The 12,419-nt window shown below is 39.6% G+C and overlaps 1 protein-coding gene across 10 annotated transcripts in view; it reads right to left on the bottom strand.

Annotated features, from left to right (window-relative positions):
- The window catches only part of ERCC6L2 (ERCC excision repair 6 like 2), a 175,716-nt gene that overhangs the window by 63,040 nt on the left and 100,257 nt on the right, over positions 1–12,419 (bottom strand). For 9 of the 10 annotated variants that reach the window (XR_012094714.1, XM_037998707.2, XM_037998708.2 and 6 more), the window contains exon 17: positions 11,280–11,434. Coding sequence is in view for 9 of the 10 variants with exons in the window: in XM_037998707.2 (XP_037854635.2) it covers positions 11,280–11,434 (155 nt within the window). In the remaining variant the exon portion in view is untranslated. Of the gene's footprint in view, positions 1–6,833; positions 6,918–11,279; positions 11,435–12,419 lie in introns of those variants that run through there. The other variant, XM_037998713.2, reaches the window with a different exon arrangement.

Below are 12,419 nucleotides of genomic sequence, written 5' to 3'. Positions count from 1 at the left end.
GCTCTCCAGTGTCTGGGGAAGATGATTTCAAGCACGGACCACAAATGACACTGAGACATTACAACTAGTTGTGAGATTTGATGTAATTATTTATTATTAATAATAAAGTGCTAAAATATGTTAAAGATTCCGCTTTTTTAGTAAATTAGAGTTAATTCCCTATAATCACATCATCTTTACTCTCTTCTATTCTGATATGCTTTCTTTGGTTATGATTAGAGAAAGTAACATTTTTACACAGAGAAAGGCCAAATGGAAGCATATCCTGCAGAAGTGAATTTAATGATAAGGCAACTGTTTTCATATGGGTCTAAGACAGTAGTTCTGAAGCTTTTTCGTCTTAAAACTCCTTTATACTTTAAAATTGAGAATCTCAAAGAGTTTTTGTCTGTGTGGGTTATATCTACTGAAAATTTAAAGTCTTTATTAACTAAATAAAATAAAAGCCCATTACATGTTAACATAAGGAACTTTTTAAAACAAAAGTAACTGTACTTTCCAAAGCATAAAACCAAAAAGTTAGTGAGAAGCGTGGCTATGTTTTACATTTTTACAAACGTCTTTAATATTTAGCTTAATAAAAGACAGCTGAATTCTCCTGTTTCTACATTCAAACTGTTGTGACACGTTGTTTTGGATGAAGCTTATGAAGAAAATTGGTCTCATACAGATGTGTAGTTAGAAAAGGGAAAAATATTTTAACAGTCTTTTCAGATAATTATGGATTTTCTTTTTTGACATGATACCAAAACTCAAGGTTAATTTCATTAAAAATCTGAAACTTTTCAGTAAAATGTTTATATTGTTAAAATTCATTGGTGTATCTTGAACTTTGGTAAATCTTTTCCCCATGTGTGATTTTTAATATCATTCACTGGTCATTTAGAAAATACTGATTAATAGAGTTATGCAGATCTTCAAAACATGGACACATTTAATTGTACCACATTAGAAAATCACTTTTGTTATTATCAGAAAAATAAGTATTAGGAAGATGTCAATGCTATGGTGGTAGATAAAAGCTTTTCACTATTTTAACTTTCACTTGAAAGCTTGAATTTTATCACTGGCAACAAGTACTGTCCATTGTTTTCCTTGAGGTGACATGGTCAACAAGTTCATTTTTTTGAGGAAGTGCCAAATACCAAATCTGAATAACCCGTCTATCAGTCATTCTTTCAAATGGTGTTCCACAAAAAAGCAGCCAGTTCAATGTGCAACTCAATCATTCAAGTGCTTTATGCATACTTCCCATTTCATCATACAGAATACAAAAAAGATGGGCTTGTAAAGGGTTGAGATTTGCTAAAACTGATTTTGCTGCTTCCTCGAAGATACTCATAACAGAAAGTAGTTTTCTTTTCCTGCAAGAATGTGGTGGTCAAAAATCCATTAACTACTAGTGATACAGAAGGACTGGGCTCCCATCTAAACCCCACCCTTAAGCTCAGCCTGGATCTGTGGCCCTACGTGGAAACAGCTGACCCCGTTTTTCTACCCAAACGTTGCCTTTTTGGATAGCCCCTGCCCCTATCCTGGGCCCATAAAAGACTTAGCTGGCAGAGCAACACAAGCAGCTGAGCGGCAAGCAGAGAAGCAACTGGGCATCGGAGACTACGGACAGATGCAGCCAACTTCAGACGGTGCAGCTTGGAGAGGGGCCTGGTCGGAGACAGCCGGGCTTCAGGGGAAAGATCACCTTCCCATCCCCTTTCCAGCCTCCCTCTCTGCTGAGAGCCGCCCAGTGCTCAATAAAGTCTTCCGCATGCATCGCCTTTCAAACAGTTCATATGACCTGATTCTTCCTGGACACTGGTCAAGAACCCAAGTGCCAAGAGGGCAGGGGCTGCCACCCTGACCCTCCACTGAGCTGGGTGGCACTTGGCTGTCCCCGGATGGCAGAGCTTAAAGAGCACTGGTTGTAATATGCTTGGACGCTGCTGCAGGGCCTGCTCTCACCAGAGAAGAGCGACTGGTTGGTTGCAGCGTTTGTTCGCTCCTGTTCCCATACCTGCTTGCTCACTTGTACACTCCCTCCTACAAGGAGTGGCCAGCGGCGGCCTGAGTGAAATGAGCCACTCCAGTTCCCGTCTGCGAAGGGGGTCAAAGGAGCTATCTTGTCTCACTACTACAATTAAGGGCCACTGCCTGTTCATACTAATCTGTCAGCAGGCTCCCCAACATTGCTTTTGAATCATTAGTACAAATGTCAACAAGTGAAAAGGTGGACCCCCCTGAGTCTTGGGGCTATCTTAGGGTCCACGGACCACACTTTGACAACTGTCAGTCTCTAATAAACTGGAATGTCTTCATTCAACACATACTTGATACCTCCATGTTGGCAAGTTTGACCATGATAATCATGAGTAGGTCTGGGCTTCACCCAGCTTTATATCCACACACATGAAATGGTCCCCCACCTGTTCAGTGAAAATAGAATAGTCTTTGTCTAGAATAATCATTACATCAACCTGCTCCAGCCTGGCTCCTGGCCTTCTTCACTGTGGAATGGTTAGGTATTTGGCATATCTTGAAAATTAACCTGTCAGAGTATAAAGCCTAACATCTCAGTCTGTTCAGATCAGTTTAACATTTATTGATTATTGCCCTAAATGAAAGGCCCTTCATGACTTTTCTTAACCCCCTATGTACCTTACTGCTCTCTGTGGTCCAATGTAAGTCTGCCTGGTCAGTCCAGTCTTCTCACTAGCTGCCAAACACATCGTCACATTTCTGGCTCCAGATTTCCTCAGAACCTAGTTCCTTGCCCAACACTGTCCTACCTATGCTCGAAGGTACAGCTTCACAAGACTTCCCTTGCATACTCTTTTCTTGCATTATTGCTTTGATTTCTCATTTGGCAGCTTTATTATAAAATGGAATGTACCTTGATTTAAGATTTTATGTCATCTCATACAATATACCAAACCAAATAATGCTGCACATAGGCCAAAGATCCTCATTTCACCCATCAGAGAAATATAATGAAATCTAGGAGATGTCTTTGAATAGGCAGGGCCCCCTGTACTGTTTGAAATTATTTTGATTGTTTAGGTCTTATCTATTTAACTAGATCACACTCCTGTAATCCAGAGAGCAACCATGTATTGTTATTGTACTAAGTCCTGAGTCATGCCCTACAGGCTCTCAATAAATGCTTGCTGGATGACTATAAACTTACACAAATACGACTGTGATATTGTGAAACAGACATTTGGTCTCTGTCCCGGTTTCCTGGCACACAGCTCCTAAAATCCTTGAAATACAGTGATGTGCTTTTCTATGCTGATGAGTTGGCTGGTGGCTGGCAGCCCCCTAGGGAGCTTCAGGATGGGGCTGGTCACCTGAAAGATCAAGGCAGGGTCAGAGGGTTGGGACTGTCAGCACCACCCCCAACCTCCAGAGAAGGAACAGGGGCTGACGGTTAAGCTGATCACCAGTGGCTTAACCATCATAACTATTACATAGGTACGACTGATTGAATCAATCATACCTATGTAATGAAGCCTCCATAAAAACCCCAAAGTACTGGATTCTGAGAACATCTGGATAGCTGAGAAGGTGGACATTCTCAGAGGGCGGAGAACTCAGGACTGAGTGTGGAAGCTCTGCACCTCTTCCCATACCTCACCCTACGCAGCTCTTCATGTCTATCCTAATAAAATGGTAACCCTAAGTATTTCCTTGAGTTCTGTGAGCTGCTCCGGCAAATTAAACAAGCCCCGGGAGGGGACTGTGGGAACCCTGATTTATAGCTGCTTGGTTAGAAGCACAGGTAAAACAAACTGGGTCTTTTGATATGACAAGCTGCGGGCAGTCTTGTGGGACTGAGTGTTCAACCTGTTGGATCTGATACTGTATCCAGGCAGATAGTACTGGAACGGATTCGGAGGATACCCAGCTGGCATCTGCTACAGAATTGACTGCTCGCTGGTGTAAGGGAAAATCCCCCACACAGCTGGTCACAGAAATCTTCTGTGTTGATTGTTGTGAGGTGAGAACAGAGGAGTAACAGGGTTATTTTCCCCCCACTCAACAACAAAGAAAACTTAATTTCTGGAGGACATTTGCCAAACAAGTTTTCTAAACAAGATAAAAAGTCCTTGCTGTTAAGGCATTCAATTATTTCACCTGCAACAAAATAGCCTTACATAGCAAATGAAATAGTGGGATATGGTTTTCCGATCCACTTTGAAGCAGGTAATGCTAGTCATGAGACTTGTTTATAGATTAACTGAAATTTGACTGATACTAAGTAATGTGGCTAACAAGATGGCTGACATCTCTAAAATAAAACATCAACTTACCACCTTGCTGTAAAAACTGTGAGAGCAGATCCTAGTTATATTAAAGGTGTATTATCTTCATCAGATAATTTGCAAAATATCACAAATTCCAGTTCAGACATATTTGTCTTATCTAATGCCAACTCACCACAAAAGAGTTATGCTCATACTAACAAATTAGAATAATTATTCACATTTTCATTTATAGAATCTCTTTGAGAATGAAAATGTCTCCAGGGCACATCAAAGACCTTTGCGGCAGCCCCTCCCATCACAGGCCCTGAGGCCCAGGAAGAAAAAAATGGTTTCATAGAAAAATGGTAGAGGCTTGGTATCCTGTGTCCTAGCCACTCTAGCCACAGCTAAAAGGGGCCAAGGTACAGCTTGTGCCATGGCTTCAGAGGGTGCAAGTCCCAAGCCTTGGCAGCTTCCATGTGGTGTTGAGCCTACGGGTGCAAAGAAGTCAAGAATTGAGGTTTGCGAACCTCCACCTAGATTTTAGAGGATGGATGGAAACCCTTGGATGTCCAGGCAGACATTTGCTGCAGGGGTGGGGCTCTCATGGAGAACCTCTGCTAGGTCAGTGCAGAAGGGAAATGTGGGGTTGGAGCCCCCACACAGAGTTCCCAATAGGGCACTGCCTAGTGGAGGTGTGAGAAGAGGGGCACCATCCTCCAGGCCCCAGAATGGTAGATCCACTGACAGCATCCATTGCGCACTTGGAAAAGCCACAGCCACTCAATGCCAGCCCATGGAAGCAGTCATGAGAGAGGCTGTACCCTGCAAAGCCACAGGGGCAGAGCTGCTCAAGACGATGGGAACCCACCTCTTGTATCAGTGTGACCTGGATGTTGAGACATGGAGTCCTAGGAGATCATTTTGGAGCTTTAAGATTTGACTGCCCCACTGGATTCTGGACTTGCATGGGGCCTTTAGCACCTTCGTTTTGGCCAACTTTCTCCCATTTGGAATGCGTGTATTTATCCAATTCCTGACCATCCATTGTATCTAGAAACTAACTAACTTGCTTTTCGTTTTACAGGCTCATAGGCAGAAAGGACTTGCCATGCCTCAAATGAGTCTTTGGACTGTGGACATCTGAGTTAATGCTGGGATGAGTTAAGACTTTGGAGGACTGTTGGGAAGGCATGATTGGTTTTCAAATGTGAGAACATGGGATTTGGGAGGGGCCAGAGGCAGAATGATAGGGTTTGGCTGTGACCCCACCCAAGTCTCATCTTGAATTGTAGCTCCCATAATTGTCCTGTGTTGTGGGAAGGACCCAGTGGGAGATAACTGGGAAGGACCCAGTGGGGTGGTTTCTCTCATACTGTTCTCATGGTAGTGAGTAAGTCTCACGAGATGTGATGGTTTAATAAGGGGTTGTCCCTTCCTCTTGGCTCTCATTTTTCTTTTTGCCTGCTGCCATGTAAGGCATGACTTTCACCTTCCACCATGATTGTGAGGCCTCCCAGCCATGTGGAACTGTGAGTCCATTAAATCTTTTTCTTTATAAATTACCCAGTCTCTGGTATGTCTTTATCAGCAATGTGAAAATGGACTAATACACCCGACAAAAGGAGAGAGATAACGCTGGGCATGGTGGTTTATGCCTGTAATCCCAGCACTTTGGGAGGCTGAGGAGGGTGGATCACCTGAGTCGGGAGTTTGAGATCAGTCTCAGCAATATGGCAAAACCCCTTCTCTACTAAAAATACAAAAATCAGCCAGTTGTGCTGATATGTGCCTGTAGTCCCAGCTACTCAGGAGGCTGAGGCAGGAGAATCACTAGAATTTGGGAGGCAGAGGTGGCAGTGAGCAGAGATTGCATCACTGCACACCGGTCTGGGTGACAGCAAGACTCTTGTCTCAAAATAAATAAATAAATAAATAAATAAATACAATAGGAGAGAGAGATATATGAAGACAATTACACTTCCCTATCCTCAGAATAGATTTGTTTGAGGAAATGAGTTCTTGAGTTGCAATAGTCATCTGGCAACATGAGGCAAAAGACCTAAGGACTAAAAGTTAATTTACTAAAGATAGCAGGGCAGAAAATGAAAGAGCCTGAATCCCTATGGTGTCATGGGGCTGTCACACCTGAAAACACCTCCTTCCAGACCTGCTGTTATTTGAATTAGTTTAGTGACTTACTATATAGCCCCATGTTTGATGGTTATTCTATTTCCTGCACTCAAAAGCATCTTGTACATATTCATCTAGTATTGCATAATACAATGAGATAACTGCTATAGCAGATCAACACACACAAGTAAAGAGAAGAATGAGGAAAAATTTATATTGCTTTGGAGAAGAGTTGGGGGAGAGCTGTCACAGATGATACAAGGGGTAGGAGTTCAATCAGCAGACACAGGTGACAAGGAATTTTAAACAAGGAACCAGAGAAGCAAATAGCAGGTTATTGTAGAGACTTATTTACACATCACCCCATTGGTAAGCAATAATCATAATTACAATAATAAAAAAATATATTTTTGAGTAATTTCAATGCCTTTCTTGCAAGGTGTTGAACGTGTTTTGCACACATCAGCTCATCAGTTACATTAGTCCATGAATCCTGGTATCATCATTGTGCGGAAAGATGCTACAGCTTCTTGTAGCCTCCAGCTAGCAGGGGAATAGGTCTCTATGTTTATAGTTTAAAAACTGGATTCTCCTTCCTCTAAGTAGCAGGTATTTTCTATTCAAATGACATATTATCTTCCAAATCAGAAAACTATCTACAACCAATCCTACTTCTAGGTGTAGAAACACAAAAGCCTTTTTCATATCAATACCAGTTACATAATTTCACACACACACACACACACACACACACACATTTTAAAATCTTGATTTCTACTAAAATTACTTGAAAGGGTAACTTTCTGATACAAATGCCATAAAATTAATTTCTAGTTATAAAAAGAAAAACAATTAAGACCATGAACTATCCCACCCAGTAAGAGTTACATGCTGAAACCGTAAACCTTGCTTGCTGGACTACTTTGTAAACCAGCCATTTGTGAACAATTACTTTAAATCATCATGCCATTCATTATCCTGAAAAACAGGATAATGGAATGCTCTATCTCCCCAAAGTCTGCTCACTGTAAACAGTCCATCCCTCCTAGCTGACTCCAAAAGCTGTATAAACATACTGCAATCAAACCCACCGTAGCTCACAGAAATCCTTTCTTTAAGTAATCTACAGAATGCCAATCTAATACAAATACAAGAAAGAGAAGTTCTTACTAACACAATATTTTGTATTTACAGTATTCTGAACAGTGCTTAAACCTGCACTGGTTATATAAAAGACACTTCCCCACGCTACCTCCCGCCCCGGGCTGACAGCACGCTTAGTTCTCTCATTTACACCACACTGCAATAACATAAAGAGGGGCTTACTATTAATCCAGGTTTTACTACAAAGCGACCCGTTATTTCTCTGTCAAACACTCACAAGAGTGCCAAGTGTCTGTCATCCAATTCAAGGGATTAAGTCTTCTTTTATAGTCTGATACTTGTACCAATTTATAAAAATACAGATATAGTTTCTTAGAGTTGGTCACAGTCGATATTTTGGCTTGGATTCAGGCAGCAGAGGTTGACTATGACAGCTGGCAGGAAACTGAGGGGAGAATACATCCTCCCCCTTCAGTCACCACATCTCAGTTGCCATAGTGATTAATCCTTAATTGAAGGCTGTCTTTGTACATTTCTTTTCAGAAAATTTTATGCAAACTTAAGTTGAAAACGTGCAGTTGACTGAGAAAAGGAGGCATCACATCACAAACAGGTACAGTTCAGCTCCGTGACATACTTCCATATAGTAAAATAACAGATGAACTCTAGAGTACATTTTACTCCTTTTTAAGATACATGGTTGAATTTGAAGAGTAGATTCACAGTTTTTGTCATTTTGGTTATTAATAATTACTGTACATCAAATAATTACTATACATGAAAAACTCTGAAAGACCATAGGATCTTATCTAGGATTACGGTGTTTATTCTCTTTTAGAAGTTTTCATTTTAGTATATTCCCTTGCAATCTAGTTAAAGGCTCTGATTCAGACTCTAACTCTTTTGAAGTTGGAATACTGGTATACTGTGGCAACTGTTACTTGTGTACTGATTTCATAAAACAAATAGGATTTATTTTCTTACTGAGACAACATGTCTGCAACTGGCTACAGACACACATGCATGCACACACAATCTTTTTAAACACAAGTAAAGTTCTTTAATAAAACTTTGATGACAGACATGAAGCACTCAGAGGAATTACCAGTCACCGAAAAGATTCTAGACTGAGCCCCAGATGAAAGATACTGTACTATCGCTGGGAGGTCTGAGCTTTTTGGAGACTTCAGGATCAAGAAGTTTGCAGGTATTTTCTAACACTATGATTGAGTCTCTTTTGTTCTTGCTTCATTTCCCTTTCCCTTTGTTTATTCTCTTTTCTTCTCGTAACTTTTTTTTTCAAAACTGTAAATTCACTATTGCCACCCACTGCCACACCAGCTGCAAAACCTCTGAGTAACGTAAGTCTCTCTAGCCAAAGATGATGAGTGTGTTTCAATGATTTCCTCATTAAAGGTGTTGAAGTAATAATGACGTGATATGATGAAATCAGTGATTGGGAACTTTTCTTCTCAGAAATTCTGTGAGATAGCTTTGAAATGTTAGAATGAAATTTTGCTGTATCAATTACTGACTGAAGTCAGCCACTGAAATGAGTGTTTCTGCAGACTGTGCTTGGGCTGCTAGCAAGGGCGCATGGGAATGGACCTCCCATTTAGTGGCTTTAAAACTTCACCACAATGTAGTCATTAAACTAATTTCTTTATCTTCTCTGAAAAGGTTTACTAAGTTGGTGTATGTGTGATGAGGGAGATAGACAGCCTCGAAGGGTGTATTATAACACCCAGGGAGTAGGTATTCCAATTTGTTTCCTAGCAAGAGATGCCCCTCCCTCTGAAAATCACTGTAAAGAGACAAGGTTTCTAACGAGATTGTGTTGTCCACCTCAAAAATATTTGGACTGTAAGAGCTCACAGGCAAACTGTGTTTCCAGCATTTTATTTTTATAACTTTGCTTAAGAAGCAGGTTGCTTCTTAGGTCAACTGTTGGAGAAATTATATGCTTGTAAATTTCTTCTCTAATAAATATTTAGATAAGTTAATGACCAGTATCCAGTTATTTCATTAACATCCACTACAGCGGTTTGCCAAATTATCTGACATTTCACATTAAAATTTGTTTGTATGTAGAAGGACAAGGTTTTAAAAAAGGGCACAGTTAAAAAAAATCCTAATAAAAAATTAGCTATCTGTTTAAAAGATCTGACATACTCTTTATCCTAACAAAGCAAGTTTCTGGAAAACCCAACATAATTCTGCCTGCCTTTTTCAGACGGCACATACAAGGCAATCAAACTGTAGCAATGCTGTTTAAAGTGTTGGTTGAGAGATGGTACATTCCTGGATCAAATGAGAAGACGAGTATAAAAAGCAGCATACTTGGGTCATGAAAAAATGCTTTCACAGGTTGTAGTTTGGCACTGGGCCTATGGACTACACCGAAAAAGGCTAGAAAGGATAGCCTTTCAAAGTCCGCTATTAGATTTATTCTAGGGATATTATAAGACAACTGGCTGTTTACTATATCATTCTGTGGTCTCCAAAATACCCCAAGTGACAAATTTCCTTCAAAGTGAGTGCTAGGAAAAGCTTTGCTTCTCCTAGAACCAGTGCTTTTTTGTTTTTTGTTTTTTTTCTTCCCTTAAGGACAAACATTTCACTCAGCCTTTCTCAGCAGGGTGTTGTGGCATTTTGGGCAGAACAATTCTTTGCATGTGGGAGTGCCTCCCCATTGCATTGCCCCCTCAACCCAGTCCTCTGTCCAGGACAGCCATTTGGAATCCCTGGCTTCCAGATATTAATGCCAGTTACACACTCAGTCATTGTGACCACCCAAACTGCCCACACACATTTCTACATGCGCTAGTTGAGGTATCACTAAATAGACAGCTTACCGCCTTTGTTTTTTCTACCAGAAAACTCAATCAAATTAGCCATTTTAATACAATATCTGGGTAGAACATGTTATGTCCTATGCATGTGTATTCTAACTTTCTCTCCGTCTTAAACTTCCAGTTTAATTTATATTTTCTCTGGTCCTGAATTTCATTTTGTACTCTGGTTTTATTGTTAAGCTAATTTGATTCCTTTGTCAAACCAGTGAGGTACAAATAAATTAATTCCCTTGATAGTTCAGAGGAATTCTACCCCCACCTTCATTCTTAAAAGTAAAATAGCACTAGGTTGAAGCAAAATATTGGATTATATACAGTACACATTCTGAACTCCTGCCCATAAAGTGACAGTAAAATTACTCCTGAGGCACTTAGCTCTTAGAAAATAATAAGCCAAACAGAAGAAAATATTTTGTAAAAACCTTTGACGAAAGGACTATGCATAAACAAAAATATCACAGCAATTTGAAGTGGGAAGAGCCCATAGGAAGTATTTATGACTTTTAACAGTATAAAAATCCTTTTGCTAAAAATATAAATTCTATATGAAACGAGTTATCTGTGTGTGTCTTCATTTTAGGTGAAAAATTGTGGAGCAATCTAATCACATACTTTCCTTTTTCCATATGAGCAGAAATGGTTTTGGTTCTGATTGAACTACATGATTCCCTCAGATTCCTTTTCATTTTGGGGGTACTGGCCAATTTTTACTGAGGAAAACTATTAAGCAACTCAACATTACTAGGTATTTGGGTGTAAATTTGTTGTTTAATCTAAAGCATCTTCAATGACTACAGCTCCCAAATGTTTTGATTTTTACACTTATTTGTATGTCCCTTACAGTTTTTGTAGCTATTTTTGAGGGAGTACTTAGAGAAAATACTATTGAGTGACTTCTGTGAAAAATGAGGTAACTAAAGATGATACTATCCTATATTTTTCTTACCTTAGAACTGCAAACAGCTATGTTAGCAGGCAGCTGGGAAAACTGCTTCAACTCAAATACATCATGTGCTGCCCATCGGCTCATGTGATTTTCAGCTTTGCTTGATCCAATCACATTCTGATTTGAGTGAATATAAGCCACTTCCTGAACGCCATCTAGGAGGTAATTGATATTTTTTAAGTGATGTATCAGTACACAGCAGTATGGTTCCACAAAAACACATTATTCTTATTTTTAATACTCAAGAGAAACATCAACACCACAATACCCTTTAGGAAAAATATTGAAAAGAGAGAGAGTTCAAATATGTTAGTACAGGTTACCTTGGAAATGCCTTTTCCTTCTCATCAATGTGAGATGAGAACTACTGATAGTAGGTAACAATCTTTAAACTTGAAATGGAGGTTTTGGCCAAGAGAAAAGTCATGGTTGAGGAAGGTCCTCTCTATGAATTTTATTGTTAATTAAAAAAAAAAAGTTGTTCACTAATTTAAAGAATGAAACCAACCTTCTCCGTTCCTTTAAACACGTACTTGATTACACTGACGGAATGGGAGCATGGGGTTTATGACTAGGGAGTTTCGTTTGATTGGCTTTGCTCAGTTTTATTGTTTGTATTTTGTCTTTTTTGTACATATGCCCAGAGAATGTCAAGATGAGAGCTTTTTAGGAAATGAAAAAAATTAACTCATGGCTTTTATCTGAAAGAGGTTTAAAAAATAGCTACGATTTTTATTGCTTTGCTTCTAGGCACCTATAATTCATTTTTGAATTGTGATCATAAAAGAGAAGGCCAGAACCAAGGCCTATAAATGCTCCCTCCAACAGCTCTGGCAATGAACCTCAGGTATGACCTTCAACACTTGTGCTGTTTCAGTACTGAACCTCTCCAACCAGAAATTGCCAATCATGCAAACATAAAACGTTGTTAAATAATATGATGAGACAGTAACTAGCGTAACATTCTCCTTAAACTTCAAAATACCAGGTACTATATATGGCACATAGTTTCAAAACCTTCACAGCAGAAAATTTACTCAGATGTTTCTTAATTTTGATGACACGTTATCCATTGTTCAAAATAGCATTAGTTCCAAACTAACTACTGACACCTTTTGCACAATAAAAAACAAACAAACA

This window comes from Chlorocebus sabaeus, chromosome 12 (genome assembly GCF_047675955.1).
Source record: "Chlorocebus sabaeus isolate Y175 chromosome 12, mChlSab1.0.hap1, whole genome shotgun sequence".
Taxonomy (NCBI): domain Eukaryota; kingdom Metazoa; phylum Chordata; class Mammalia; order Primates; family Cercopithecidae; genus Chlorocebus; species Chlorocebus sabaeus.
This window is presented reverse-complemented; position numbering and strand designations above follow the sequence as displayed.